We start from the raw sequence: 27,579 nt of genomic DNA, 5'->3' as shown, positions 1-27,579 counted from the left end.
TAAATTAATTGGTGGAATTATTTTCATAAAATTGTTTTGTTGCTATGTATAGCTTTAGTCCCTGGAAATCCAGATCACGCTGTTAAATTAATGTATACACAAATGTATAAACTGTTCCTTAAATATAGACATTACTATTTATCTTTGTTTCCTATTAGTGATAAACCTAGTATTATAGTCTTTCTTATAGTGATAGTTTCATTAATAAAGAAACCCAGCTCTGTGTTCTTTGTGTCCTTTATGTTCTTCGAATATATAAAAAAAAAAAAATGCACTTTGAGTTTAATGTGATTATTTGGTTTTGGCAGCCACCTAGGAAGCTAACTAAAGTCATTTGCAGTGTACAAATTTTCCAGTTAAAAAAAATAATAAAGGAAGAAGCCTTAGCCAAACAATTAATGAAGTTACAAGTAAATTTTTTGTCTTTCACAAATGCCATTTAACATTCTAATCCTGCAAGAGATGGCCCAATGATTTTTTTATAAATATGTATACACTGAATAGCACAATATTTTAAGCTGGAATATGTCACAAACTCTAATGAACACAATATGCCAAATAAATGACATCTCTGACCTCATGCTATTGGCTGATTCTTATATACCTGCTATATATAAGGAAAAGCCAAATTAAATATTGTGCCAATCCGGGATTCATTAGCAGGGTCTGTCCACTGTGTAAAAGCTTCCTCCCAAGTATCTGATCAGTACTCTGGTGCACACTTGTTGAGCTTCATTTACAAGATTGTCAGAAAACTAAATGTATTTTCACAGCACCTTCCAAATCTTTAATCAAGCAATGTCTAATGAAGCCAAAAGGCTATTTCGCAATTCTTCTCCACTTCCTCTTTCTCCCAATAGGATGTTTACGAAGAGATCAAAGCAGATGACACACACCTTAGTGGTAAGCGGAGGGATGGCTATAATCCATGTATTACCAAACGAAAAGTTCAAGTGCCATTCTTCACTTCAAGGGGGACTTGAAGGAGGGATTTATTTTATTACAGGGTCTACTAATGCCGGCTCTAAATCCCCATCATTTCACAGGAGAGTTTATAAAATCCCTCTTCCATTTGTGAAAAGGAAACTTTCACAATACTGATGCACAAGATGACATTTATTGACATTAAAAGCCTCATCAGTTATTTCTCAGCAGTCTTTATTCCTTTTACAGAGGGGTTTATTGTAATGTTTGGCATGAAGGAAACTGGCACTCTGATTTAGCGAAGTCTGGCCTGAAACCAGTACTCCAAAGAGTTTCTTTAAAGCTACCCATTTTCCAAATATTGGATTGAGTCCTGTGGGTCAGAGATGTGTTTGATACAACACAAGGTCATAAAGGTTTTTAAAGATATTCTGCTGTACACTTAAATCATTATGGCTGCATTTGCCCTCAAGCCCATGTTAGGCAGCAATACAATCAAGATCTGTCTCTTCTCAGCTCACCCGGGCTTCTTGGGTCTCATCTCAGGAAACAGTGGTTACATACCTTCTCAATCATCTTCTCAGCCTTATATTCAACCAGTCTTTTCTTTTTCTTTTAAGATTTTATCCATTTATTTGACAGAGAGAGAGAGAGAGAGAGAGCGCACAAGCAAGGGGAGCGGCAGATTGAGAGGGAGAAGCAGGCTCCTGGCCTGAGCAGGGAGCCTGACCAGAGCTGAAGGCAGACGCTTAACAGCGCCCCATATTCAACCAGTCTTTAAACAAGCAAGCAATGAACAATTCATGCCTTCACTACTTAAACATCTGGAGAACTCCATAGAGTTAGTGCCTACGCCTATGAGACGCTCGCAAATTGGGCTTTTTCAAGACCAAATGGGGAAATAACTAGTTTCACATTTACTTATCTGTCTTAAACTTCCTACCACTTCCAGATGTTACATGTCAGTGACAGAAATAAAAATGTACTCCCTACCCTCAGGGAGCCCAAAAGATATTAACAGTGGATAACAATAGCAACAGTTCCTAGCAAGTGCTTTGAGGGAAATCATAGGCTGATTTGCAAAGATGGGAAAGGGCACAAAGCCCGCCTGACTAGAGATGAGCCCAGAGCAGAGAGCAAATTCCAGGTCATCTCTATCCCCTGTGCTTTGGCAAGAAGGTCACATGTTATTCTAAAGGCAAAACTTTATTCTAAAAAAAGACCACCCATTGAAGAGGTTTAGACAGAAGGTCTGTTTGGGTTATTTCAAAGGTCATTCTAGTAGCAGAATGGTAAATGGATTGAACTTCCTAGTTCTTTTCAATGAAAAAAATTGTATAAATGCCTACTTCCAGCATTGACAATGATGAAGATGTCATTTCTTCTTTGATACATTCTACTAAGTAGGGCCAGTATGGGTGGGATGATACTTTTCATTCCTAACTTTTATATAGGGCTATATAGTTTGCTAAATGTAGAGTTTTGAAAAAATTCAGTAAAGAATTAAAATATTTCCTGTGGAATATGCTACACAGAGTGAGTGATTTGGTAGCCACTTAAGTGTAAGAGACAAATCTTAAGTTCTTAAACATATGGTTTGAAAGGTGATCAATCAAAATGTTATAATTGGTACAAGCTTACAAATTTCCCGAAATAATTCATTCATACTGAAGATTTTTTTTTTTAATAAACCACAATAACCCTATATTTCAAAAACTTCTTCAGGGTCTAGAATTAACATTAAATCTACTGCCTAGCAATGGTTCATATTTTATATTATTTTATGTTTATGTTTCAATTATTAATATGACTATTTCTCTTCATGAAACATTTTAAATAACAGTGTCTTATTTCATGTGTTCCTTGGGGTTGTTTACTGTTCTAAGGCTCCTAAGGTTAAATTAGATAAAATATTACTTAACCTTATTTTCTAAAAGTACTTAGATTTATACAACATGAAAGCTGAACTTGTATAGTATCTCATTTCACTTCACTTAAGGCACTTGTCATCACAAAAAATGAGCTGCTGTGTTGCTTGTAAACATATCTGCCACCCCTAGGAAGTCCTGTTTGCCACACTTTGGCCTCATTTTTTTTTTTCTAACACAGAAATGATGGTTTTTCATTACTGTGTCACTCACACTTTTTTTTGTAAGTCTAATTTTATCTAGCATGTGCACAATAAATATTTTTGAAAGAGTAAATTATTAGTAAGTTGTGTTTTCCTGCCATCCATACAAGTAAGTTAAGGAAATGAGAATTAAACAAAAGAAATAAAGATTCCAAAATAGGAAACTGAAAAAAATCACGAGAGTGAACTGACTTTCTTTAATATTGTTGTGGAATAATTAAGTTTTAATTCTGTAAAGCGTGCTATAGAATTTGGAAAGCACTTTGATTTTCTTAGTTAGTTTTAAAGATATTTTATTTATTTATTTATTTATTTATTTATTTATTTATTTATTTATTTATTTATTTATTTTATTGAGAGAGAGAGCACGAGCAGGGAGGAACAGAGGAAGAGGGAGAGAGAATCTCAAGCAGACTCCATGCTAAGTGCCAAGCCCAATAGGGGGCTCAGTCTCAAGAATGTGGAGATCAGACCTAAGCCGAAACCAAGAGTGAGACACTCACCTGACTACAGCACCTAGATGCCCCTTCTTGCTCAGTTTTAAAACAACACCATATAATAAGTTGTCGTGAATTACATTTTACAGATACAAAAATTTAGTTTTGGAGAAAATATGTGATTCGTTCATGGTTTCTCTGCTAGGAAGCAGCAGGAGCTGGAGCCTGGATACAAAGCAAAGTCTTTGACTTCAGGGCTACTCTATATTCCATTGTAATTTTATGCCATTAATACACCTTTTATTTTTTGTCACTTGGAATATGCCATTGCCCAGTGTGAGCAGCCTTTTACCTCTCTGCATCTCATTTTCAAATCCTGGATCATTTTTCATAGCATGCTAAGACAAATTCTAGAGTTTAATAATCAGTTTTAATAAAGAAGCCCTTGAAAAACCTAGCAGCAATAAAATATTTTCAAAGGTAAAAATTATATTATGTCTGATATGTACTAAGAGGTTTTACTACATTCTTTAAAAATTGATTGCAGGAGCACCTGGGTGGCTCAGTTGTTAAGCGTCTGCCTTAGGCTCAGGTCATGATCCCAGGGTCCTGGGATCGAGCCCCACGTCATGTTCCCTGCTCAGTGGGGAGCCTGCTTCTCCCTCTCCCACTCCCTCTTGCTTGTGTTCCCTCTCTCGCTGTGTGTCTCTCTGTCAAATAAATAAATAAAATCTTTTAAAAAAAATTTGATTGCATATATATGTTAACTCTCATTTAGCTGAAATAGTTAATTAATGGAACACATACATGTCAGTATAAAAAAGTATAAATATAAAACTTTATATTTAAACCGTAATATTGCCTTAATTACAATAAACAGAGGTCTTAAATGTAAACAAATGTCTTTTTCTGATTAAGCTGATTCACATAGTTGATTAATTATGTGCAAAGATGAGCAAGAAAGAAAAAAGAAGAAAGAAATTTTGATATATTTTAAAGTATTTACATTTACTGTTATTTTACAATATTTTCTGGGCTGAAAAAAGTAATACCACTCAATAAGGTTTGTAAAAATGCATAAACAATAAAGATATGTATTTTAATAAAAACAAATTATGTTCCTAAGCACTTTGCTTTATTCTACTATTATAATTCTTAGACGAAAGTATTACACCCCAAGAATTTAAGGCCACAAATATATCTTAATGGTTCCAAAGAGTTTTCTAATATATTGTTTTTCTAAAAGTCAAACATATTTCCCTTCTTAAAAAAATAAGATGCATAAGATGGCACAAATATAAAAATTACAGGGAACTCTCTATAAACAAATATAGATGTGTTCTCTGAAGTGAATATTTCCTATGATTTTAGAGCCTCTATCATTATCCTAAATTATTTTTTCTCAAATAAGTTATTATTCATCTTCAATTCCATGTGAAAGAGCAATCCTAGATTTAAGGTTAGCTGGAAAATCAAAAGGAATATGGTCAGTCTCTTCATATTCTCTGCTAGGAGTGTAATTTGCAAGTAATTTATCAATAGATATTTAATAATTAAAAAGAAAAACAAATTCACTAAAGCATGGGTTGCATATGCCACTGACTACTATGCTCTTCTTGGGAAAAAAATCCATCAATGAATGAAAGTAGAATTCACATTTTTAGAGTCCTTCTCATCTTAATGATTATTTCATAGCACCATCGTTCTCATTTCCTGTAATTGCTTTCGTTTGAAACACAAGCTATATGAGAATCTAAAGGACTAAAGTATTAAAGTACTAAAATCAGACAAGGCTGAATGAGGATACTTGGACATCCAACACTTTTTCATTATGACCAAGTGGTTGGGATATATACATATTTTTTCCTTTTTCAAATACCCCTTTTAATTTATCATTAGTGCATTTTTGTATCAGTTAACAAGATGAATTAAATCTTTTATAAAGGGACAAAAACACCCTATGGATGCCCACATTGCTCCACACACCAGAGATCTAGTGACCATATTTTCAGTTACAGATTTTGGTTAAAACTGGCTTGTAGAATTTATTTGCCAAGGTCACTGAAGTTAGATCATTTGCATATTTCCCCCAACTGACTCCAGGTGAAAACTACTGAGCATGTCAAGTGGTGGGTGTCTCATTCTTTACACTCAGAACAATTTATCACAGAAACTATGCTTACCCAAGAACTTTCCTAGTGAGTCTCAAGCACTGGTTTCCTTTTCAATGGATTTTTGAGAGACAAATATCTCAATTTTTATGTGATAAGATTCTTCTGTTACAAAACATAAAATAACTCAAAAAAAAAAAGAGCATGATGACCTTATAAGCAGCATGAACCTCAGTGGACTAGGAAAGAGTACATTTAGAGTGGACTTGGGGAGGAAACAACCATTTCCCAAAGATTGTTATTGTTTAATGAGATCCGTGACCACACATCCATTATGTGAGATAAACATGGTTCCCTGCTGGCTCCCCAAAGCTTGCTGACAGTTGGTGCTTATGATGTTAACTCACTTTAACACCCTAGAAATGTTCTAACGTCTTTTTCTCCTATTTCTATAATACTAGAGCAAGGCTTGAATCTGCCATGTAGAAAATATAATAGCAAGATTAAAACAGTATAACTTGGACAGTCTCTATAGTAATTCTGTATTGCTTATAGTAGCAACATATAAGTAATGTTTATTTAAAGAGGGCATCTTCTTCTATTTTCAAAAAACATTTTTTGTAGTATCTATAAACTGATCAGATACAAAAAAAATCTTCAACTATTGGCTTACTCTAACAAATTATGTTTCTTTAGTAAACCCAAGAATAACATTGTACATATTTTGCCTAGAACTATTTGTTCTTATTGCTTTGCAGGAAAGCAAAATTTTAGCAGTTTTGGGTTAAAAGACAAAAATAATGAAAAAAACATACTTTTAAATTTTCAGATTATTTTACATAAAGGGTAGCTCTTCCTAATGAGAAGTAAAACATGCCCATCAGGCATCCCTCATAGTCCCCCTACCTGAAGAGAAAATAATAGCATCAGCAGAGTACAGTGTTAACATTCAAAAATGATATCTGGTTCAGTCGTTTTCAAAAGCTGTATAGAATGACACAGGTCATATGAAAAGACACAAAGCTAAGCCTTGATTTTCTCTTCATTCTGATCTTCTGACAGAAAATCTTTAGCACACACACTCTGATGAGAAAGCAAACTATCCTTTATGTAAATTTATCACTCAGAGACATTAAACATTTACTTGGTATTACACAATCACATCCTTCTTCATGGAAAAAAATTAGTATTTTTAATAAATATAGTAATGCTTATGGAGAATAAAAGAAACAACGGATGTTCCTCCTGCGCCCACCTGTTTATTTTTTAAGGCAAATGCAAAAGCCTTATATGGGTAAAAATAAATAATAAAAACTTGAAAACTTTTGTTTTTAACCCATAAAAACAAAAACAAAATGCCATTTTTATTATTACCACCAAGATCAGAGAAGTAGTCTAGATTACCAACAAGTTATTCTTTCTACTTTCAGATACAACATAGCAGTGTATCCCCACAGGACATTCAATACATGAACACAAAGTCATGACTTGAAGCACTACCGGTAAGTTAGCAAGTTGTGGGAGTAACTCTCTGTTTTAATGTAATCAAAATGTCATTTTAAACTATTTGAAGAAAAAAATAAATTATATTTTTAGAGACTAACGTCAGAAGGGAGTATGAAAATATATACTGAAATTTATTCTTTGACGTTTCTTTTCTATTATAAAGTAGTTCACCAATTATATTTAGAGATTTTATTTTTTTTAAAGATTTACTTACTGGGGCGACTGTGTGGCTCAGTCGGTTAAGCGTCTGCCTTCGGCTCAGGTCATGATCCTGGGGTCTTGGGATTGAGCCCCACATCGGACTCCCTGCTCGGCAGAGAGCCTGCTTCTCCCTCTCCCTCTGCCTGCCACTCTGCCTACTTGTGTTCTCTTATCTCTCTGTCAAATAAATAAATAAAATCCTTTAAAAAAAAGATTTATTTATTTATTTGAGGAGGGGAGGAGGGGCTGAGGGAGAGGGAGAATGAAACCCAAGCAGACTCCATGCTGAGTACAGAGCCCAACTCGGAGCTAGATCTCACGACCCTGAGATTATGACCTGAGCCAAAACCAGGAGTCTGATGCTTAACCAACTACACCACACAGGTGCCCCTATTTAGATTTTAGATGACTTCTTCTTCTAGAGATGACTTTAAAAGGCCCACCTTAGGTCTACTGAATTATAAAGAATATTTTCTGCACATCTTTCTGTTCAAGAGTTCTTGACTTAACCATAGTGAACCACAGAACTACTTATTTTAGGTCAATTCTCTTGCTCCTCACTAACTTTGTACTTTCAGTTCCCTGTGTTTAGAAGGTTCCCATCTAGGACAGCAAGAGCCTACATGGCATCTTTAGGCTAATTAGAAAAAGTAACCCCCTCTGGTCCTATGTAACCCCAGACTAGGGCACAAAGCTTGGTAAACTGAGTGAGATGTGGATGTCATTCCTCCCTACCATTCCTCTGCCTAATCCTTTTGCAGACTCTGCAACAGTTCTGGTCTTCCTACTATAATTTCACTGGCTTCTAAGAGATATTAACTGCCAACTGTAGGCAGTAAATGCATATACACAGTAATAAAATATAATAATAACTAGCAGTGATTGTGAGTTGGTGGTTTATATATCTCTATTCTATACTTACATCTCTTTGAGCTTTTTTGCAAATAAGCATACAGAATTTCAAAGAGATTATGTATCTTGGCCAATGTGACACAGCTAATAAGTGATAAAGCTTGGATTGGACTCCAAACTGACTGACTTCAAAACTTAATCTCTTAATCTCAACCTTAATGTGATTTTTGTTTTGTTTTGTTTATTTTAGTTTTTGTGTTTTTGTTTTGTTTCGTTTTTAAATTACTGGGAATAACTCAAGTGTAGGTTCCTGGATCTTGTATATATTTTTCTCTTCTTATATTAAAGTGGTAGAAAGCACAAGATGATCTTGAGACAAAGAATTTGGAGAGTTCTTAGAGAAATACAGCCTTTTGCCTATGGATAATGTCTTAACTTTGTTTATTAGAATATTTATAAGCTACTAGAATGGTGTCTCCCATTTATATCATACTATATGGGGGCATATTAAAACAACCAACCAACCAAGAGACAGGAAACATTCATCTGTTACAATGGGAATCCTCGCATGAACAATATTGCATTCTGTTCATAGAATGAATGCCATTCTTAAACATATTCATCATACAAGACCATATGACTGAATACATTACAAAAGCAACCATTATTACTACTACCAGTACTAATAAAATTTCATTAATTGAGTGCCTACTATAAAAAGACACTTTATAGTTATTTTCTCAAAACCTCAAGACTTTATGGTAGATATCACACATTTCATCTATAAGGAAACTGAGATTTGAAGAGATAATGTAATTATTAAAGATAATACAGCTAATAAGTGCAGCCTTTTTTTCTACAACGGTACGCAGCATTACTGCAGAGCATTTCAGCAAAGCCGAAGCTATGGAGCATTTTCTGTCTCTCTTAGTGTTTGCGTTGTTAATACACATACCTAATATCACCTAGGAAATATTCTGTCCATAAATATTCAATCGGAATCTAGCCTAGCCTGTAGATCTAGTATCCATTTTACAGAAAACACTGGTGAGGGGTGCCTGGGTGGCTCAGTCATTAAGCGTCTACCTTCAGCTCAGGTCATGATCTCAAGTTCCTGAGATTGAGCCCCACATCGCGTTCCCTGCTCAGAGGAGAGCCTACTTTTCCCTCTCCCTCTGCTGTTCCCCTTGCTTGTGCTCTCTCTCTGTCTGTCTCTCTCTCTCTGTCAAATAAATAAATAAATAATCTTAAAAAAAAAGGAAAACATTGGTGATTCAGGACCAAGATAAATAAAATAATGAAGAAATAAATTCAGAATACAAGATATTCTATAATTGGCGTAATCATTTCAAAAGATAAAGATCATGAAAAAAATGTGATGGGGTACTGTTCAATACAAATGAATTAAGAGACAAAATAACAAAGAAAAAGTATGATCTATAATTACCTAGTATTTAAAAAGAAAGATATTTAAAAAACTATAAAATACATTTAGAGAAAACTGGAGAAATGTAAAATGAGCCAACAAAATCAAACAAAGAGGATGGTAAATGAAGGAAATGATCATTTTTGTTGGAGGAATCAGGGAAGATGTCATGGGATGATAGGAATTTCTTCAATGTATTCCAAGACATTGTTCTGTGATTTTTCAGCCTATATTGATTTCCTCATTGTCTAAACTCTAACCTTAGCAATAGCATTTTTGAATAAATACTGCTAGGTCGTATTCTCTAATTGTTTCTTATATGTAAACCTCTTCTCTCCAGGATTTCATCTTCTATTCTTTTAGTGGGCTCTGCAGTGCTCAGGACAAGACTACATAATTGACACTCAAGTAGATTGAGGCAACAGATATTTTTGTAGATACAGGATCTACAAGCCCTCCTCCTAGCATTGAATATGTTAACACAAAGCAATATGTACTGCAGTAAAACTCCAGCGTAAATTAAAGGATTAAAGGATTCTTTCAAGTTAGTGGTAGTTTCATGCTCTTTTTGCAAAATTCAATCAAACGAGATGCTAATAAAAATAAGTTTGCCATTAGCCAGCAGGAGGAAGAAAGATCCTTCAGTGGTTACAGAACAGCTTCGACACATCTTGGTGAGGTGGGAGTCTTTATGTATTATTCTCCTTATTTTACCAGGCAGGAAGTAGACACAGAGAGAGGCTAAGTGACTTGCCCAAGGACAAAGAGTGAGTCAGTTGCAGAGCTGGGAATTGAGCCCACTTCTCCCGGTTCCCAGTGTACAGCTTTTCTCAGCAAGCCATAATGCCTTTCAGATGGATCATTTCCTAAAATGTATTAAGTTGTTAAAAATTCAATATGGGTGTTGCATTGCTTTCCAACTAGTTCTGTTTCTCACTACCTTCCTAGAGCTATTATCAGAAGCTAAACTGATGGTTGGATCAATAATCTCACATCTATATTTTTTTAGACAATGTATCATTAAAACTGGATGTATCCAAGCACCTAAAATGAATCAGACTCTTTGGAGAGTGAGGTTGTGTTTGGCTCTTTTAGCAGGTGGGGGTGGATCTTACAGTGAGGGGGAAAAAAAAAACTGCAGCTCAAAGTTAGGAGACACTGGAAATGATTAGGAAGAACAGCCCTCTTCAACCACCAGCAATATGATGTTCATGGTGGCACTATAAAGGAAGGAAATTAAAAACTGCATACATTGAAAAAGTGGAGATCCTAGGCCTTTTGAAAAGATTCTAGACACTTGTTTTTATACAAAGCTATTTTTCATTAGCTGGAATTTTATCCATTGGTTCATTGGTTCATCTTACCCATGAGTCATGGGCAGGAGCTATCTTTTTTAATCACAAGAGACCCATACTATGCTCCTATTGTGCTAACTAAACCGGAAATGGTAAGACAGATACTAACACTCCTATATGTCTTCTGACTTGATCACTGGAAATATCGCCAACTCATCAATGTGCCCTTTACTAAAGAACCCAGACTCAACTATATAATCTCTCTCAATACAGCAATCTGAATAACTACCAATTAGTCAAGATTTGTCCAAAAGATCAAACCCATTCACTATCTTTGGCATATGCTTTTCTATTCACTGTCCATCCAAAAGACAAGATACAAATCACTATAGGCCCATGGCCTCACCTGCCAGGTCTGACCAAACCCTTTGTTATCATCCCTTATATGACCTTGGAATTATAAGTCATAAAATTTATGAATTATCTGAATTAGACCATCAACTCCTGAGGGCAGAGATGCTTTTTTTAAAAAAGTACCTAACACGGGTCTTCTGAGAAAAGATCAATAAATATTAACTGATTTTATAAAATGTATGCACTTTTTAAGAAACTTTGGAGACAGTGATATTTTGAATGCCTTAAAAAGCATCATCACCCATAATCACACTAATTTAGAATTTTAGTCAGCAGATAATCAATCACTACAGGGATTACTGTATTAAAACTAAAGAACTGAGGAACTGAGGGGTGCCTGGGTGGCTCAGTCAATTAAGCAGCTGCCTGCAGCTCGGATCATGATCCTGGGGTCCTGGAATCGAGCCCTGCTTTGGGCCCCCTGCTCAGTGGGGAGTCTGCTTCTCCCTCTCCCTCTGCCCCTCATCCCTGTTCATGCTCTCTCTCACGTGCACTCTCTCTCTGAAATAAATAAAATATTTAAAATTAAAGAATAATAAATAAATTAAATTAAATTAAAGAACTCAGCAAAATGATTTCTTTTGGAACATCAAAACATATCAGTAGAGGAATTATTCTTGCAATTGTTTACCACTCTTAAGATAATCTTATGACACTGAAGAGAGCACATCCACCTAAAAGTGTCTGAAGTTCCAATATCCCATGATATTGGAGTAGCAGTTGATTCCAGGGCAAAAACAGGGAAAATCAAGATGAGCTTGAGGGCACCTGGGTGGCTCAGTTGGTTAAACAACTGCCTTCAGCTCGGGTCATGATCCTGGAGTCCCAGGATCGAGTCCCACATCGGGCTCCTTGCTCAGCAGGGAGTCTGCTTCTCCCTCTGACCCTCCTCCCTCTCATGCTCTCTCTCTATCATTCTCTCTCCCTCTCAGTAAATAAACATCTTTAAAAATAAAAAAATAAAAAAAGCATCATTAAAAAAAAAAAGATGAGCTTGAATCATCTGGCTGGGTTAGAAAGAAAAAAAAAATGCTCAAAAAAGGATGGGAGTATCTCAAAAGGGCCATAGTAGCCAATCTGAAAGACTTCCCAATGGCCAAAAGTAGAACAATTTAAGCAAGAACACAAACAATGATAGTATTGAACTATAACACAAATAATAAAATAAATACCTGTGACTCTATATTGATGGAAGGAAAGAAGGAAGGGAAGGAGGGAAAGAGAGAGAGAGAGAGAAAGAAAGAGAAAGAAGAAGAAAGAAAGAGAGAGAAAGAAAGAAAGAAAGAAAGAAAGAAAGAAAGAAAGAAAGAAAGAAAGAAAGAAAGAAAGAAAGAAAGAAAAGAAAGAAAGAAGGAAAGAAAATAACTTTTTCTTACAGAAAAATTCCAATTAATAAAGTAGAAAGAATTAGAAGGGCATCATCTCATCTAAGTGATCAAGGTTAACATCACCAATAATAAGGCATATTGACATGCATCTCCTGATACCATACAATGAAGAGGGCAGATTTCTTATGTGATATTCTAGTCAAAAATACATAACCATAAGAAAATCTCAGGTAAACCAAATTGTGGGACATTCTACAAAATAACTGGCCAGGATTTTTCGATGGAGAACAAGTCATGAAAGTAAACCAAAGACAGAGATTGCCACAAATTGGAGGTCTAAGGAGATATGGCAACTTGATACAGTGTTGAATCCTGGATTGGATATTGGGATAGAAGCAGTTCATTAGTAGAAAAACTAGTGAAATATAAAATCTATAGTTGAGTTACTAATATTTATTGTACCAATGTTAACTTTTTGTTTTAGTAATTGTATTATAGTTCTACACTATGTTAACATTAGGAGCAGCTAAATGAAGAGAATATGGCAACTTGCTGTATTTGTTGCATACATTTTTTGCAAGTCTAAATTTTTTTCAAAATAAAAAGTTTTCTTTTTTAAAAAAAAGCTGATTCAAATAGTCAGTTTGGATATACTAATTCTTCATAAGAATTAGTCTTTAAATCTAAAGACAGTGCGTGGAAATAGAGTACACACTTGGCTCTTATTAAGTCACGGCTTTCCCAAAGAAAGGGAAGATGAAACACAAACCTAAATGGGATTCCATTTGTGTCTCAGCGTAAGAATTTGTCTACCCATTAGGATCATACCTCTGCCATCTTTTCTTCACTATATTTTTCTTCTCCCTTATACTCTTTTCATTTTTTCATTCCACATTTTTTTGTGGGGGAGAGACAGAGAGAGTGCAAGGTGAGGAGGAAAGGGAGAGAGAGAATCTTAAGCAGGTTCCATGCTCAGTATGGAGCCCCACACGTGGGGCTCACTCACCACCCTGAGATCATGACCTCACCCTAAATCGAGTCAGACACTTAACCGCCTGACTGAGCCACCCAGGCGCCCCTCATTCCACATTTCAATAATGATGTGTGTGGCACAGCAACCTTGTTTTCACCACATGGCTGTTACTTACCATCTAGAGTATTTTTCATGAGGTCCCTGGAGTGTTGAGGCTAACTGAAATCATCCACATAGCATGTCCTCACGATTAGTAAGGGAGCTTTGTTTTTTTGATCACTTTCAGTGGCATGTTTCTGCTTCAAGTCACAGTTGGGTCTAACAGCATTCATTTTCTGAGGGGTCTTTAAGAATTTTCTCTGTATCCACATTCTCTCCCCCTGACCCTGCCTTTATGTCTCAAAAGAAAGAGGAAGTTTTAAAGGCACAGATGCAGGACACCATTGAAATTCATCTTTGATATCCTTCCACCCAAAGCCATGACCTATAACAATTATGCACTCCAAATTTCAAGGCATTATGCTCAGCTCTCTAGGGCCACTTTTGGTTTGCAATGCACCTAGTAAAATGTCTTTCTGCTGTGACCCAGGTCCAACTCTATGCTGATGTCTTCAACTGGAGGACTCCACACGGGTGACAGGCTGTCAGCTTGGGTGTTCAATCCATCAACTTGTGTTTCTGACCCCTACAATATTATTTTCTTTGTGTTGTGTGTGTGTGTGTGTGTTGCTTTTTATCTTGATGGGCAATATTTAAAACATAAGGCATTATGCATAATAATCCAGATTCTGGGCCACTCTTAAACTATTTAAAGGTCTGGCAACCCTTGGCTCACATTCACCCAAGGCCACAATCTGCTCCAGTCACATATCAGCTGCTCCTTTGGACAATGTGGGTGTTCTCTAATTTACACGTCACCCCGGGGGAACACCTTCTGACTAGCCTGGGTGCTGTATGCATTTGTGTTTGTAAAACTTGCCCCATATCTTGCCCTTCAGTTCATAAAGTTGAGTCAGATATGTCTGAGTGCCATTACCTAACATGATGAGCAAAGAGGTCTAAGCAGCCTTTTCTCTGAGTGGAGAGCTCAGAAGCCGCAGGCAATCTATTTCTTTCCAGGTAACTATAGAAGAAATGTGGCCTATCATTTGCTCTCACTGGCAGAAGGGAGGGAAGAGTGCAGGATTGCTGCTGCAGGTTCCTTTATATGATGTCCTGCTTTTTAAGAAAATATTATTATTGTATACTGAGTTCAACACTCACAGGGTGACTCTCAAGCGGGAGTTTGGGACTGGGAGATAGAGCCATTACTGCTGCTTTCACACGAAAGAGAGTTTTACTAATCCTCTTTGGCATTCATCTCTAAATCTTGGTGAACTCAAGCAGCTTCAATCTCTGAAAGTTTATTTTTGACTTAAGTGATTTTCTTCCTATTGCTAGATTTTTCAGGTGTCTCGCCAGCTTAACTGCTATCTGAATAAGCTTTGTTTATTTTCCTTGGCTCTTTATAGCAGGTTTAAGTTTGTTCCAAGGGGTCACCACATTTCCTGCCCAATGCCTTTTATTCTGAGCATGCAGTCAGTAATTATTTTTTGCTTTATCTAAAATATAAATAACTCCCTTATACTCATTTTGAACTTTTTCCCATAGTGCTTTCCTTATGAAAGGGAAAAAAAGTCCTTCAGCAGACCTCAGTGTGATGTGAGCAGAGTTCTAGTCAGGGAGCATAATTCATGCCTCGTACTCACAAATATACAAGTAACCCTTCCCCTTCCTGCTGTTTTCAATTACTCAGATTAATTTATTTCCAAACTTATTGGCACCCCCCCCCGCTAAAGTACACAGCAAACAAATTTACAGCGAGTCCCAAATTAAATATTAATGCAAAATCTTTCAGCCTCAAATTTCATTTTGTTCAGTCACTCAAAAATTTAATAAAATTTTGGTGTTTATTTCATATTTAACTTATTTCTAGGCAAAATGTTGATTTTACTACTGAAATTTTGGAGCTAAATTATTAAAGGGGATTTTGACAATAGGAATGAAAAATGGACTGAACTTAAAGTTATACACAAATTTGATTTCTGCACATGCATCTAGCAAATGTCTGCTAAACCTGCATGTAAGCTCTTTACACAACAAATAAATTGGTTAAGATCTTTTGTTTCAATGTCTTGTTGTTGTTATTTCAATACCTTATTTATAAAATTTTAAATGCCTGAGCTTTGGCTCTCTTTATTTTAACCTAATGTCTTTAGTATATGTCTTCCCTTCTTTAATCAAAATATGTATTGTGTTTGGAAAACTAAGAAAGCAAGTTGTCTTTTTAAACATTCTATGTAATGATCATGTAGCTTTTCCAAGGTAATTTCTCTGAATGAAGTGAAGTATTTCATCCACAATGCTGCTGCTAGCAACATAAGGTAAATAGTGTCAAAAAGGTTGATTACTCCCAGTTGCTTTCTTGGCATTAGATGACCTGTATAACTGAAAAAGAAACTGAGTGGGAATATTTGGGGGGCTAAATTTGCACTTTGGAATGCAGATTTGAATATGAAGTTTTTAAAACCAATTTCTCACTTTTTCTCGAGGTAGATAGGAAAGAGAGCAAAAGAAAAGGAACAATAAAAAAAAATCAATGGAATCAAATCCTGAAACAATTTTTAAGTAACTTAGGGTGTAGAGTACCTCACTAGCTTCATACTAACAGTATTTCCTTCAAACACTGTATTCCTTTCTTCATTCTCACAGACCTTCTGGGCTCTGATATTTTTTCCTTTTCCATCAGCTTTATAATACCTTTCTCTCTCCTTTCTCTCAATTCTTTTTCCTTTCTAGCTCCAACAAGAACTCAATAGACCCAAATGAGTTTGTTTTGTAGCCATAAGCAATCTTTTCCTGAAAATCCAAACTTGTACAATTGTTAAACTAGTGTTTCATTGCTTGTCCTGGTTTTTGTTGTTTAGTTGTTTCTTTCCCTAGTCTGTAAATCACACTGAATGATACATAGTAGTTACTGTAACGGTTATTCAACGAATGTATGGATAAGTACAGGATAAGTACAGAATAATCCAAGGGCCCTGACTGACAAAGAGGAATACCCACTAGGTCATAAACGCTTACCCAGTAGATTTTCCACCATTTACTGTCACTACCCCCTTCCTTTCTACAGTTTTCTTGGAATTTCCAGGCAGGGTAATGATTATAGCCAATAGCAGCATTCTTAACAATTTCTTCCCTTTAACCAAATATTCATTAGTGGGAACTTGACTATCAGCACAAATTCTTCTCAGTCATGTCAAGAATTTGGGGACAATGAAAATGAGTTCTTCCTTGAAAACTCTGAGGATTTCAAGGGAAAAAAATGCACAAATGAATCTTCATCACACAGGCCAATGCCTACTCCTTCTGCTGTTATATTTATTTAGATTAGTAGAAATAAAAGAAAAAATAATTACTGCCATTTTTACTAATGCTTAGACTATCACTAAGTGCATTATTTTAACTAAACCCCCAAAGAATACTATGGGTCTGACTCTACTAATTCCATTCTACAGACATGGTATGGGAAAACATGGAGTAATAGGGAAGATGGTATTAGAAATTCTGAAATATAAGGGAAAAGGTAATAAGGCAAGCAATATTGCAGGGTTCACATGTGACCATCACATGCTTTACACTGAGAAACATGTTTCATGCAAATCAATAAAAGGTGCTGCAAAAAGGAATGCATTCATTTTCAAATAGCCTTCACTGTTAACCTTTACCATCAAAGATAATAGTTTGAGGCTGTATTTAAGGATATAGCCTTATCCTCTCATTATATTGACTGGTGCTGCATTCAGTGTTATAGAAAATCTTCCTAAATTAAAGAAAGGAGTTGCTTCTCTACCTGGTCCTCATCTACACTGCCGTCTCCTCATTTAAGCCACCAGCATCGCTCTCCAGGACAATTCCGACAACCCTTTAACTGGATTACTGTATCCCTCTTATCCTCCTTCATTCAGCAGCAACAAGCAAGAGCTCTTAAAAATTAAACTGTGTCACGTCACCTCTGATTAAACATCCAATTGCTGCCTGTTGTAATAATAACAAAATCCAAATGCCTCACCTTGATCTGCATTGTCCTGTGTGACCTGTTTATGGCTTTGCCATAAATATGGCTTTTCCTTTTTTTTTAAAGATTTTATTTATTTATTTGAGAGAGAGAGAATGAGAGATAGAGAGCACGAGAGGGAAGAGGGTCAGAGGGAGAAGCAGACGCCCTGCTGAGCAGGCAGCCCGATGCGGAACTTGATCCCGGGACTCCAGGATCATGACCTGAGCCGAAGGCAGTCGCTTAACCAACCGAGCCACCCAGGCGCCCATAAATATGCCTTTTCCTACTCGTCCTCTTTCCCAAACACACACAGTTCATTTCAAACACACAGATTTTCTTTCTCTCTCTAAAATACCAAATTCTTGACTCCCTCTCAAGGGTTTGCACGGAGGGCTTCTCCTTCCGAACTACACATACTTGTTCCCTCTCATTCTCTTGTATCAGCAAATAGTTCATCCTTCTCAAAAGGCCTTCTATGATTTACAACCACCAATTACTTATCTCGATTGCATTACATTATTTTTTATTTCTTCTTAGAACAAAATATTATTTGTTTATTTGCTGACTGTTTCCTCCTGCACTAAAATGTAAGCTAAATCAAACCAGTTGCATTGTCTAACTTGCTCACTTGCCTCACTCCTAACTCCTAGAACAGTACCTGGCACATATTTGCTCTACTTTGTTGAATGGGTAGATATGTAAGTGAATGACTACCAACCACATGGATTGGGAATCCTATGGATTCAGTAGGGAAAAAAAATGAAAAAAAAATTAAACCATCCTGAAGATGTAAGGGATTTCCGGTTTTATAGTGAAATACAGGCTATAATGTTTTCACATACATTATTTTCCTTGCTCTCATGAAAGGTGTAAAGGAGACCACTTTGTCTCTTCTATGGAATTGGTTGGAGTGGTTTTCTTAAAATACATGTAAGAGAAAACTTTCATGTTCTTTATAACCTTATGTTCTCCCAGCAATGACAGCAAGCAAGAAGAATAGAAAAGGTGCCAAGATTTTGGTTCTTACACTACCAGGATTAATTTCAAAATAGTTGACGATATCCTTAACAAGCTCAAATAGGAAGAAAACATCCTAGTAGGGGAAAGAACTATATCTAAAGATGTACAGATCCAAAATGTTTAAATTATAAATTCCACTTATTCTTAACGTTAGCCAATGTTGGATTAAATCAACATATTTTCTCCCAAGGAAGATTTGTATGCACTAACATTATGAGCCATCAACATGGTGCTGGTGAACTGCTAGCCTTTTTGTTAAAATAACAATACAAGGACTCAGCCAAAGAGCCTGAATTCTGAGTTAGTAACTCTATCTATAAATCTTAGTTATTTTTTTAAAAACAGTCTGAGAAATACAAATGCCCAGTAGGCACGATCATAATATTTTCACCTGAGGAGGCAAAAATCTTACCCATGAGTTGGCATCGTTATCACTGTACTTTCAAGAGCTTAATTATGAGAAAATGCCTTAAAAATTAATAGAGTTGAGTAAAGTGGAATATTTTAATAAAGCATACTTGCTATTTTAACATTTTCATACCAATAAAATATACCATTAAAAGCTTTAGGAAATGCACACAAGGTCTTAGATAATCTAAAAACCAAATCTTTTTTAAATTTCTAGAATGCATATTTTAGCAAAAGTCTGAGGTTCCTAATTGCCTCAGTTACTTGGTCTGCGTGGTTAGAAGTTTCAATAAATCCTTACTGTCAATGCACTATTTCATCATCTTTGTCCTTCCTCTCCTTATACATCCTAATTTCCAAAGAAAACAGACCATTCTAAACCCATTTCTGTAGCAACCACAACTAAGTTTCACTTCTCTTCTCCCCACCCCCATTTTTAGTTATCTTTTCTCATTTTAAGAAGAAAGGGCTACAATGACAAATTGTCATTAAAGAAAAACTCAGTGGTAGAAAAATTCTTAAGGAATTATGTATTCATATTTCTAAAGTTAAGCTGTGTTGGAAGTCTTGAAGGATGTCAATGCAATGTGGAAAAGTTAGGAAGGAACGTCCTATTGATTGTAAGAATAAAACAAGAGACGATCTGTGGTACCTTGATCTTACCTAAAGAAGAAATGTATTCTTTCGACTAAAATGAGGTCGTGTTTCAACAATACCTGTCTTTGGTCTGAAGGCTAAGCCAGCCAGGACAATGAGGTGCATGCATCTCAGGAAGGGATGTCTGACTGTTAATAAGAATGCACTGTGAGATAAAATGTAATGCCGCATCTTAGCAAGGCAACGCGCTCTATCTTCTTCAACTATTTTTTCTTCTTTTTTCTCTTACTTAATAAAGTTAGAAGAAATCTCATATAAAAAGGTACTTTCTCAATTCGTTTTCTATAAAGGATATAGTTATAATATTAGTCATGTATAAATGGAAACTTTCATACGTACATGATTATATCTGAGAAAAATAAGATTAAACGGATGACTGGTACAGTAAGAATATATTAATTGAATTACCTTTCATTGTTTCTACAGGTAAAAGACACCTTTGACAAGTGTTGCATATTTACAACTATTTTGGAATATTTGAGAAACCCCAAATATATCATTCAACAAATATGAGGGCATAATTATTGAACAATATAAGTTACACAATCATTACCGACTTAAGCATTAGCCTTTTGCACTGGTGATACTTATAAGAATCTGACCTACCGGGAAATCAACAGCAAATGAATGGGCCCATTTATTTAACTATACCATTGCATTTTTTAACCATAATTGGACATCTAATTGCAGACTGAAATTAACGTGATTGCATGAGAAAGTTATTATAGTCACATTTATAAACACATTAAATCCTGTTGTCTATTTTATCACTGCAATGATTTCTACTATGTATCCTGTGCTGAGAGAAAGTCTTAACTTTGAAATAACATTTAGGAATATATTTTAATTTTTAAAAATGTTTTACAAAATGAGAAAAATAAATTCAGTTAATAAAGCCTGTAAAGAAAAATAATAAATTTCTAATTACTTTCAATAAAGTAATTATCTGAATATGAATGAATTCAGAGCATATACTTATTTGTATTCTAATAGTATTTTAGATTCTTATGCTAATCCATGATAAAAATATATATTACTACCAAAATATATTAAATTTCTCTGTTATGACAGGAATAATGGCAAAGGTACATATTACTTACTCTACAAAGTATAGAAGGTAACTGTCATGTGTAAGTCTTTTAGGGAAATACATTGTTATTATTGTTTTTCCACAAAATTCAACTTCAGGCTTTTAAAGCAAGATCAGTTCTATTGTTTTACCACATCTGACTAGCTACTATATCTAAAACTTTGATTCCCATTTAGTTACTAGTCAGTTCCATCAATTAGTTTAGTCAGGAAGCTCAGTCAAAATAATTGGGTTTGTAAAGAGATAGCTTAAATCAATAGGATACAGAGAGAGACAGAAACTATATTTTGGTATCACTGAATTCAGAACAGAGCAATAAATAATACGTACTTTCTAACTTGGCCTTGTAGTTATGCCAGGGGGGAAATGGGAGGCCACCAAATCATTTATGAGGAGAAAATATAGATCTAAAATTGTGACGGCAGCTTATAGTAGAAAAACTTCTAATAGAAAAATATATATATAAATTTTGGAGGTCAAAGCTTACTTGTTCTGATGTGTTGCAAAATTTTCTGAAGCTTTCATTCCCCTTTCTATAACATGGAGGGTTCAGATGTACTTGGAGAGATTGACATTTTATTAAAATGAGAGAGCACAAAATAGTGAGAACAGTGATTAAATATTATGGCAAGCACAATACTTTTCAAAAGCACATGAGGTAGCTAACACTCATTGCCACACGTGGATTAGTCCAAAAGTAATTTTTTAAAACTCTAATTTTTAGAGATATGTTCATAGTTTAATATTTAAATAATAGAACCTTTCTCCCCCCAAGGAACTAACAAGCTCTAAAGATCTCCATCCTAACTAAAACAACTGGAAAATGACCCCCAAGGCCTGTAGACCCTTAGATTTGTGATTGGTATGTGGCAGTTTCATCCCTATGCATCTAGTTAATGGATTTTTATATAGGTTATATTTGGAGAATAACAATCCACATGGAAATTTAAAAAAAAAAAGGATTAAAAAGTATCCCAGTACTTTTCTGTTTGATTAGTTTTGTCCACCTTTCCCCACCAAAAAAACAAACAACAAAACCACCTTGTTATTTGCACTCTCTGTGCATCAAGGTGGTTTTTGTCATTATTCTTAGATTAAATATGGGGACCTTGATTTCTTCTTCTAGGTAGTTTTTGAACTGCCTAGAGTAAACGTGACTATTTCCTGATAGAAGTTTGGTCCAGTATGTATTCTGGTTAACTCATTATAGGAGTACTCAACCTTTCACTTTAGTTTTGTTTAGCATTCCAGCTGCTAAAAACATTGTTTCAAATTATAAGCATGGAGGGCATCATAATTACGGGTATTTCAAAAGCAAACGCATTTTAACATTTATATCCTCCACTGTCATATTTTGTTACAACAAAATATTTGTTACATTGGAAATTCATCATTAGAATATTGCATGTTGGGAGTTGAAAAATAATTGTTAAAGTTTTTCAATTTCATATTTTTTTTCAAGGAGGCAATATCACAAAGACAGACATATATTTTCTGGAATTTGGAAAAATGAAAGTTTCATATAAAAATTCTCTCTCTAATTTTCAAGCTAGAGTAGTGTTTTTAAAGGATGTTTGTGCCAAGGCAGCCATTTTAAATAAGATATGTATATATAATCTTTAAAGAAGATTTTAAATATATATTATTTAATATGATCTATATTATGAATATAGTAAGTGGGTTGCACTCACTGCTAAATTAGTTTAATAACATCATGTTGGTACAATCATGTTTAACTTTTAGCATTAATTCTACTCTCTTTGAATGCACCTATCTAAAATGAAGACAAGTATTTCCTCCATACAAGAATTGTTTTGACAGACAGCTACAGAAGATACAGAAATCTTTCAATACATCTGATTGGTACTTTTTACTATACAAAATCCCTATTACTAGGAAGGAATTGAAGACAGGGGAGTGCACATTTCATATAAGATGTAAAAATTAGTAGTAGAATCATGAAAAGAAATTGATCATAGTAATATATAGAATGGAGGGAAGATACAGAGACCCCTCAACCATTGCAATTACTGTAGAAGACCAAATCATGTTCAATCCAGGTAACTTAAAATGGAGCCTATCTTTATGGTATACCCAAGGCTCTGAAAAGAAAATGACAAGGCAAATAGTAAGAAATCAATGTCCTGGATCCAATACACTTGCAAACTAAAAATTTCTGCACGTCTCCACCATAAATGACAAGTAGTATTTAGAAAGTGTCATATCATACTTAAGAATATATTCACCATATCACTCATCCCCCACTCTAAGTAGACTTCCTTCACTTCCAGTTAAAAAAAAAAATCACTTCCATCTTAATAATTCTCGCATTCTTAACATTTGAGTTTTCTGCAATATTTGCATGTATGTCCCCATTCTTAGAGGTTTAATTATATCCAACCTCACATTGATGGAAGTTTCTTTAAATTATTTTTATACTGCAAACATTTTCATACGATATTTATTATGAAATGAGAAGAAAATAATTATTTTAAAAATTATTATTTTGTCTAAAGATACTTTAATCTCTTCTTTAGGAAATACTAATTTGGATTTAGTCTTTTCCTAAATTTATCATTTGGCTTTTTCCCCATTTTTCTTTCCCTCACTTACTCTGTTCACTGCAATTCCCATTTTTTCTCTTGTTTTAACATATTGAAATTGTTCTTTGTTTTCCCATTGTCTCCTTCCATTCCTACCAGTTTCAATTTAAGCTTGAGAAAAGAGAGAAAGAAGAAGAAATCTCAAAGATTACAGAGACTTCTTCAAAACAAAACTTTTATGTTTGTGGAATACAAAGAAATATGGATTGCAGTTCATTCTTCTTTAAGGGAAGGAAGATTAAAATTTTGACATACACATGATTGCCATTTTTAGATGGCTTTATAGACATATACATTTAAATGATTATAACAGCATGAGCTTTAATTGTTTGAAAATATGTTTACCCATCTTATCAGACTCAGGAATTTAAAAGGGACTAGTTTTAGATTTCTCAATCCCCTTTATTTTCAGAAAATTTGACAATTTAAAATACATTTCCTTTTAAGTCTTAATCCCTATCAAGCAATACTTTGATATGATATGACATTGTTATATGACACACTGGTTGATCTTAAGTGAATATGATTTATCCTTCACGTTTTGCTGTTAAGAGTTACAAAGATGTTTCCTTCTTTAGATGTGATGAAATCTAATAAGAACTGACATGTACATTAGCTTAACTCTGTATCAAAATCAATATAAACCAAGAAAATAAACAATGTGGAATTAGGACAAGTGGATGTGTGTAGATCAGACACAAGCAAATACCTTAAAGTACTCCTGTTCTAAAAAAAAAAAAAAAAGTGTTTGAGTTTATACCCATAAACTTACAAAACAAAGAGCAACACAGGTAGAAGGTAATACAACCATTTCTATCTAGTTCACACAGTTTAAGAAGTCACCCATTACCCAATATATATTTGGAGAACCTGAAAGTGGTTTTTCATTTTCTGGCATGAAGCTAGCTCCTGCACTACAAAACACACCTGTGTAATTCACATGCCTATTTTATTCTTCAAGGACAATTGACATAAGCCTGTGCAGAAAGCTACATCTCATTAACCTCTTTCTTGAGTTTATATTCCCATATCGTCTGTTTCAGCACTTCACTGAGGAAAGTTTGTCATAATGCAGCAGCACTTTCTTTTTTAACTTTAAACAAGATTTTCTCTTTTTTCCCCCTTTTTCCAAGTGGGACCCACCCTTTTTACTTTTGATAGATAGCTGTGACAATTTTAGCTCCTTTCTAACAGTTAGGAAAGTCGTGTTAAATATATATGATAGTGGCAAAGTGTTGGTCTACAACTATTTTTACTTGTGCTATCTTATAATAGTACTTTTTATTCTGACATGGTGATATATGACACTATTTCAGTTCTAGGAAAAAGTAACAATCCTTTTCCATATGCCCTGTTTATATCTTAGCTGTCCCTGTCTTCATGGAACAACTAAATTTGCACCAAATTCTTATCTTTCAAGATACTTAGTTTTCTATCTCAGGAGAAAATCGAGGTCCACATGTTTAACTTTTTATGATATATACAATTCTCTTCAGGTATCCATTCTAATCATTGTAGTAACAACTCTCTCCCTCATAAACACATCCAAAATCACTGAGGACTTAGCTCTAGATGAAGTCAAATTTGCAGAGATTGGGGACTCAATCAGAAAAAGCCCAAGAGCAGGAGTCTGCAGTGCCATTATATTCTGCTAGCTCACAGGGCTGAAAAGCTTCATTCTGTTCATCTGCTCTGGTCCAACTTCAAAGATTCTTCCTAAGGAAGGTCGAGAGCTGATTGTTCCAGATCAAAGACATCATCATTTCAAGTTAGAGCTATGTGCTCCCATTTTGTCAGTATAGTTTTCAGCTATTCCACACCAACTTCAAGGCAAGTTAAGACAAGTTTAGAAGCTATGTGGTTAGGTGGCAATGATACGTTTAAAAGATTATCACTCAGTTAATGTCAAATTTTCTAAAGGAACTAATATTAGTCTCACCACTGGTAAAGGAAATGTGTGAGCACATTATAAAGACCAGAATCTGGTTGCCAACAGCAGGTTGAATAGAAACGCTACAATTCATTCTCCTGTTCTTTCTTATAATGAAACAATAATTTTTAGTCAATTCATAATTCACTTCATATGAACACTGTCACTAAAGCTCCCAGTGCAACATTTTGCCTATTGACACCGGGATCCAGGATTCTATCTTTATTTCTCTTTTTTCTAATTAAATATCATTGACAACAGCAACAAACCAAAATATCATATATATATATATATATATATATATATATATATATATATATACATATATGAAACCTAGATCTATGATACTCCTGATTTTACTCTAGGGAGTTAACCATTCCAATGCCGAGGGCCCAAATATTCATCTACCTTTTTTTCCTCCTTTTTTTCATCCGTGCAACTATTGTCAAAGATTGTCAAACTTGCACAGGGATTCCTGGGCTTCCAGATCAAAAGTTTACACAATCTAGGTTTATTATCATTCCCACCTCCTCTCTCCTCTGCTCCCCATACACACTCCCATTTAAACTTCTACTGTTCATCAGCTGTTTGGAAACAAACAACGGCAAAACGCCAGTGGTGGGTAAACATCGTCTGGTACCATGAGCTGTGCCACAGACCTTCAGAATCAAGAAAGTCAAGTTCAGGCAGGTGCCTGAGCCCAGAAGCGCCCTGAAAGCTTAAGCCTCTTGGCTGATGACAGGAATCTCGCTTGAGTGTGCCTCAGGAAGGAACTGCAGAGACCAAAGGGGCCTGAGTCGGCTCTTTCCCCCCTCCACACACCCTGGGTGCAGCAGGTAGGGAAGTTAACCAAGAGCTAAGTTAAGGGAGCATACACAACGCGGAGAAGCCTGAGCCTGCAAAAGCTCAAAGCTATGAGAGTAAGCGCCGAGGGAAGTCTTGGAAAAGCGAATTCTGATCCCAACATCTGCAGCGCTTGGGTTGCGCGGACAGAAGCGCGCAGTCAAGTCCAAACGGTCCCAGTGGGGGACAAAATCAGGACCGGTAACTGGCCAAAGAAAAAAGCTGGGGGTGGGAGGAACCCGAAGACTCTGGCACCTGGTTCAGAAATCGCCCACCGCACCTCTCACCCCCACGAGGCCAGAGCACTGTGGCCAACCAGTCCCGGGGAGCGGGGCCACAAGGACTTAAGTTTCACACTCACTTATCTACAAGCATCGCCCAGCAGGAAAGCAGAGGAAGAAAGGGGAAGCCAGGATGGAGTTATTTCCTTACCTCCTTCGGCTCCCACGGTCAGCACCTTGGCGATAGGCAATAATCCCGAGAGAGTGAGTAAGGCGAGGAGAAACTCGGACATTGTGGTCGCTCGGTAAGGAAATCTGCTCTGGAGACTGCTCCGCGGCGCCCTCGGCCCGGCGGCGGCGGCGGCGGCGGCAGCGGCGGCTGCTCGGAGCCCCGAATCGAGCAGCGTCATTTACAAATGTCACTGGAAATTCTTCAGCTCAATGAGCCCAGCCAGTCCGCCTTCTCCTGCCTGGAACAGGATGTGGAAGGTGTACGGATGCGTGCGTGTGGGAGAGAGAGAGTGTGTGAGCGCCAGCGAGCCGCTCGTGTGTCTTGACTTTTCAATGCAGGGTACGTCTGATCTTACATCACGCAAAGAGGGGCAGTGAGAGATGCCAGCGGATGGGAATTCACTGATTAATCACCGAATCCACCACACACCCCTTCGTCGTCCACATAAATCACATCTATTACTTAGTAAGAGGCATTTAACACAACAGGAAAATACCACCGCGAACTGAGAGCACCACAAATCACAATTATTTCGGTCTCCTTGAAGGGAAAGTAACTCCAAAGCTCGTTCTGTAGGGATTTGGGTCTTTAGAGAAGGGGAGACTTCTGCGTTGGGCTGAGCCAGCCAGGCGCCCAGGAAGCTTTGCATTTAACAGCCAGCTTGGAATTATCAGCTACAGCGCTGGGATGCTTCTCTCGGCAAAGCAGTTTTGATACCTTCCCTCCCGGGAAGCTTCCTTCCCGGGAAGGAAGGACGAGCTAAGTAACTGAGCTTCTCTTAGGGAAATGGTTTCCTCTGCTCAACACACAAATGCGAAGCTTTCTAAATTGCTCTTTTAACTTTTATGCTGAGTAGCACCTGGGGACAAAGATGCAAA

At 36.0% G+C, this 27,579-nt stretch overlaps 1 protein-coding gene across 2 annotated transcripts in view; it reads right to left on the bottom strand.

The window, feature by feature from the left end:
- LRP1B (LDL receptor related protein 1B) overlaps positions 1 to 26,879 on the bottom strand; it is a 1,880,289-nt gene extending 1,853,410 nt beyond the window's left edge. For both annotated transcript variants that reach the window (XM_088022156.1, XM_088022157.1), the window contains exon 1: positions 26,681 to 26,879. In XM_088022156.1, coding sequence (XP_087878282.1) covers positions 26,681 to 26,879 — 199 coding nt within the window. The remainder of the gene's footprint in view (positions 1 to 26,680) is intronic.
- Positions 26,880 to 27,579: the final 700 nt, after the last annotated feature.

This window comes from Eumetopias jubatus, unplaced genomic scaffold (genome assembly GCF_037043125.1).
Source record: "Eumetopias jubatus isolate StellerSeaLion01/CBP00866 unplaced genomic scaffold, mEumJub1_p1.0 scaffold_3, whole genome shotgun sequence".
Lineage (NCBI taxonomy): Eukaryota > Metazoa > Chordata > Mammalia > Carnivora > Otariidae > Eumetopias > Eumetopias jubatus.
This window is presented reverse-complemented; position numbering and strand designations above follow the sequence as displayed.